At 32.0% G+C, this 5,235-nt stretch overlaps 1 protein-coding gene across 1 annotated transcript; it reads right to left on the bottom strand.

The window, feature by feature from the left end:
* Positions 1 to 1,920: 1,920 nt before the first annotated feature.
* On the bottom strand, positions 1,921 to 4,507 carry LOC112790742 (short-chain dehydrogenase TIC 32 A, chloroplastic). Its single transcript, XM_025833278.2, has 8 exons — positions 3,911 to 4,507; positions 3,591 to 3,822; positions 3,410 to 3,489; positions 3,180 to 3,339; positions 3,010 to 3,091; positions 2,822 to 2,909; positions 2,658 to 2,704; positions 1,921 to 2,580 (listed from the first exon to the last, which is right to left on the bottom strand). Exons 1-8 carry the CDS (start codon positions 4,029 to 4,031, stop codon positions 2,377 to 2,379), a joined length of 1,014 nt encoding a protein of 337 aa, XP_025689063.1. The 5' UTR covers positions 4,032 to 4,507; the 3' UTR covers positions 1,921 to 2,376.
* Between the last annotated feature and the right edge of the window lie 728 nt (positions 4,508 to 5,235).

Raw genomic sequence — 5,235 nt, 5'->3', positions numbered from 1 at the left:
TGATTCTTTGTTAGAGTTTCTAATTCATGAACAAAAATTGAAGAACTTGTATTAATTTAGGACAAAACTGATTACGCAAGAACTATCTATCCTAAACAATTGAGCATTGGCTGAGATGTCAACAGAAGATCTATATTTAATGAAATGAATTTTTAAGAATTGACATGACATTTTAATTTTATTGAAAGATGCATTGTCACTTATCCAAATAATTAAGGGAGGAGTGAGGTTTTATTCTTAAAACTATAAAAGTAAACACATTCATTATATAACATTCCTTTAAATTTTCTAAAATATGAAATAATTCCCTTTTAATATTTGCTGTAATATCAAATAATTTTCTAGGGTTTGTTTGGGGAGTTTTAAAAATATTTTTTTAGTGTTGTTTTAAAAAAAATAAAAAATACAAAAGTAACATGATATTTAGATATATATCTCATGTCAAAATATTTTTTATTTATTAATTAGATTTAAATATAACAATGTAAAAATAATTTTTGTTTATTTATTATATGAAAATATTTTTTAAATAAATTTTTTAGTATTTTTATTTTTTATATTAAAAATTTATTAAATACACTAAAAAATTGTTTTCTTAGAAAGATATGTTTTTTTAATAATTTAATGGGATGTAAACAAATTCTAAGACAATGAATAGTTCACGGCTAATCATTCCACCATCGACTATACCTTGGCACAAAGACCAAGACAACTAAGTGTAAGATCATTGGATGATTTATAAAAACGTCTGCGTTGACTGCGTCTTTAAATAAATCAACCATCTTATTAATGAGTATTCTTAGAAAAGCTGGTAAAATATTTTGTTAATAAGTATACTATTTTTAAGAGTTTAAATCTTTAGACAATTAAAAAATTAAATTTGGGAAACGCCCAAAATAACACTTACAATAAATTTATTTTATTATTTTGCTTTTTATTTTCAAAATACTATAGAAATATTAAATTAAAGTTTTTTTTTTGTGATAAGTTAAAGTTTTTATTTAAGTACAAATAATTGTGCTAACATGTTTTCAATTATTTTTTCTTCGGGTCGCTACAGGGATTTTTTATGTTACATTTATCAAAATATCCATTGGTAACTGGACCTGACTGTGACCATTCATATGGGCCTGTTCCCTTGGAAGGCTAAACTGGTACAAGTCCACGGATAAAGCCCGGTTTATAATTTATGGAAAATTTTCTTTAAGTGCTTAAACAACTGCCACTAAAGGAGGGAAGTATTTTTTTTTTTGGGTAATTACAAGGGGGGAAACATTATCTATTGGAAGAGTACTAGTACTAATCAAACTAGTACTACCAAAAAAAAAAAAAACAAAAAATACAAAAACAACTGCCACTCCATTGAGTAAAACTATCTTCACAGTGGAGAAAAATAAAACAATCAATAAGCTTGATTTTGTTTTCTATCTCAATAACAAACCAATTATGTATTTTGTTACATTATCTATTGCCATTATTATACTCCTGTGGTATATCATTTGTTTCAACTTTCAACATATGTGATTCAAATAAAATATTATTAACAAAGAGGTGAATTATGAATTTGTTATTGTCTTAATTTGTCCAATAGTATGACTAATACCACACTGGTCAATTGATTTGAAGTTGATAAATTTTATTTTATTTGTTTAGAAGCACGCTGTCATCTCCTCCACGGGGCGCATGTTAGTAGGTCCCATGCAGAAATGAGAAAGATCAAAGATACTCTTCCACGAACAACCACCACCACCACATGGGGGATACCCGACCCCATGTTCTTATTGTCCACTTAATTTAATTATAAATTTATAACAACTCCAAAGGAACTTTCTCGTTTATATGTTTGTACTACTATGCAAACCCAGATACACAAATTAAAGCACAATTAATTAACATACATCCCCATATACATACATCATATTGACAGAAAAAATCGAATGTATTTCCAAGTACTTTCCCTTATAGTCTAAGGTCCACCATGTTAATATATATATAATCCAAGCTAGCTATATAATCATTGAATCATCATAGTTACTCAATCTAACTAGTACTACCTATAGCAAATACATCTTAAAATTTTAACTAAATAAAACCAACAAGTATGCCTATCGTTTACCCTAAGTAATGAGAACCAAAATATAGTAATCAATAATTCAATATCGATCATAAGACTCTGCAAAGTTAATTCTTTCCTGTTATCTTGAGTTGCAGTAGAGTCTAATCAAATCAAGAGAGCACAAAATCCTTCCCTTTTTTTTTAGGTTGCAAAGTGGCTTCAATCTCCAACTACACTGTACTACACCTATTTATCTTTTTGTTTACCATAAAATCCTAATTCTATAGCTGTGTCTTTTTGCATTGGCCCCAGCAAGAGAATCAAAAGTGAAGGTGATTGAGTAGGTCAAAGGCAGCTTTAGGACCCCTGGTGAGCATGAATTCAGAAACGGCCCATAACCTTGAAGCTTGGGTTGAGTTGGATCCCAACTTTGATGTTACAGCCTCGTTACAATCTGCAAAGTACTTGCCACTCACGTTATGCAACCTTGGGTGGGTCGCCACATAACATGATGTTGCTGCTGCCTACATTCATATTCACCAAGAATTATAGTGGAAAATACCAAAGGTAATTAAAAAGGCTCTATTACTAGTTTTTTTACCTGTGGAATGGTCTTTAAGAGCTTGGAAGCCAAAAAGAAAACTATATCTAAAAAAGGGAAAAGAGAATCCCAAGGATGAGTGAGGAGTAGTAAAAATCATATTAAAAAGGGGGAAACTGTAGTGAAGGAGATGATTAATGTTTTGGTTGTATCCAACTATTTACCTGTGAGTAATCCCTCACGCTCTCTAGTGAGTCTGGTTCTCACGATCCCCGGGTGCACACAGTTCACTGTCACGTTCGCCCCCATTTGCTGCAAATTCGATTCTAAATCTAATTAATTAAAGACAAACAAATAATGTGACGTCTGAGATGGATAGATCCGATACATTATTAAATTAAATGAGTAAGACCTGGAGCTTGCGAGCAAGTTGGTTGGTGTGGAAAACGTTGGCGAGCTTGGAAAGAGCATAAGCACGTGTGGCGTCGTAATGGCTGGATGGGGAACACATATAGGACAAGCTAAGCTAAGCTTCTTCAACTTCAATTCAAACCAAATTAAACACCCACGTATATATTATACCTTTTGTTGTTGCGGCTAATAGAGGCTAAATATGAGATGACATCACCGGAAAACCAAGCGTGGATGCTCGACGACACGTTCACTATCCTCCCTTGCACCCCTGTCTTCTCTGCCGTCTCGATCATCGTCTTCAATAAAAGCTTTGTTAACAAAAAATGACCTGCCCATCCATAATTAATATAATTCCAATTCCAGTTATATTGTTAGATAGTTAGTTAGTTATTAGTTACCTAGATAATTAGTGGCGAAGGTCATTTCAAGGCCATCCTCCGAGATGGCATGCTCATGTGCAAACTTGCCAGCGTTGTTTCTATTCAAATTAAAATCACGGATGAGAAAGACTCATTCCTTTTTTTGAGATAAGGAATATAGAGAAAATAAAATGGGGAAGTTTGTCTGCATGTTACAAACATGAGGAGATTGAGCGGCAAACGGAGAGAGTGGAAGTGAGCCACGAAGTTCCTAACAGAAGTGAGAGAACTGAGGTCGAGCGGCATAACCATGACGTCAGCATCTGGAAACTCCGATACTATGCGAGCCTTTGTATCTTCCGCGGCTTTCAGGCTCCGCGCTGGCAGAACCAGCCTCGCTCCTCGTTTCGCCAGAACTCTTGCTGTTTCAGCTCCTATTCCTGACGTGGCACCTAATAATGTATAGAGAGAGAGAGAGAGAGAGAACCTAAGCACACATACATGGCTTAAATAAGAATTACATTACATAGAAATATATACCGGTAATAATGGCCGTGAGTGAGCGCAGATCGGAGTTTTCCGTGACTTGTTCGGCGTTGGACTTGGACCCGAACCCGCTTGGACCCGGCGACCCTATCAGGTATTTAACTGTTTCCAGCATCTTAACTTTACCTCTTGTGATTTGGTTGGTAGATAGAAACTGTTTAATGTCTTCCTTGTTCTTGTAGTGGTGTGTGGTGAGAGAGAGTGATTAATTAAAGTTGGAATCGGAAAGGTATATGTCTTTTGAATTGATTTTGCAGATGCTAGTTAGGTAGGCTTCTGTGCATTGATATCTCTCTCTCCATGCAGATAAGAAGAGAGAGCGAAAGAGGAATAGCGAAAGGAGGATAAAAGAGGGAAAGAAGGATAAAAGTGACAAGTGATCAGAGAGAGAGAGAGAGAAGCATGAATGGTCCTCTCTTGGATTGGATGAGTTAGCTGAATAGTGCTGTCATCAGTGGGGGTGGGGAGTGTGGATTGATTAATATTGTGCATAGAGAAAAGAATCAACAGACGCCTACTAAATAAGCCCATGAAAGCTTACATACACATATATAGGATAGTACTAAGGGGCGTGACAGGCTTCATCACGCCAGCTTTGCAACCTCGCATGAGTTTGATTTTTAATCTGTTAATCTTATTTTGCAACTAATAAATTTAGCCTAAAGTCTGCTATTTGGCAATTATATATATATATATATATATACACACACACACACACAACTATATTACATCTATAAAAAGATTAATTATCAAAAATCAAATACATGTACATAGTACACATTAAAAATGTAATATATATATTAAAAATAAATTAAAAAATACATATATTTATACACAAATATATAATAATTATTTTTTTATATACACATAATATATTTTATAATAATATATCAAATGCAAAATCCTCAATAATATCTAAATTTTCAAAATCTTTCAAAATATAAAAAAAATTTATAATAAAATATAACAAATTTAAAATACTAAAGTTTCATAATAAACTTTTAATTATACAAAAAATTCTTTATATATTTATTTATATCTTAAATGATTTAGTCAAATCTAATAAATTTATTAACAAATTTAGGATGTATTTAGTTTGTATTTTTATTTTTTATTTTTATTTTTAATATTGTTTATTTTAAAGATTTTATGAAGAAAAAATAACATAATAAAAATTCATTGCTTGTTTTTTTCCACAAATTTTACAAAAAATAAAATTTAAAAATTAAAACAAAAAAATTACAAGCTAAACACACCTTAAAAAACAATCTAAATCTAGATGTATTTTCTGATTGATCAAATCAGACTAAACCAAGTAT

This window comes from Arachis hypogaea, chromosome 3 (genome assembly GCF_003086295.3).
Source record: "Arachis hypogaea cultivar Tifrunner chromosome 3, arahy.Tifrunner.gnm2.J5K5, whole genome shotgun sequence".
Classification (NCBI taxonomy): domain Eukaryota; kingdom Viridiplantae; phylum Streptophyta; class Magnoliopsida; order Fabales; family Fabaceae; genus Arachis; species Arachis hypogaea.
This window is presented reverse-complemented; position numbering and strand designations above follow the sequence as displayed.

Coding starts and splice junctions, on each gene's coding strand:
- LOC112790742 (XM_025833278.2), bottom strand. CDS start 4,031: ATGCTGGAAACAGTTAAATACCTGATAGGGTCGCCGGGTCCAAGCGGG. Junction 3,823..3,910: donor ACTCACGGCCATTATTACCG/GTATATATTTCT, acceptor ATACATTATTAG/GTGCCACGTCAGGAATAGGA. Junction 2,705..2,821: donor GCGTGAGGGATTACTCACAG/GTAAATAGTTGG, acceptor TCCCTTTTTTAG/ATATAGTTTTCTTTTTGGCT.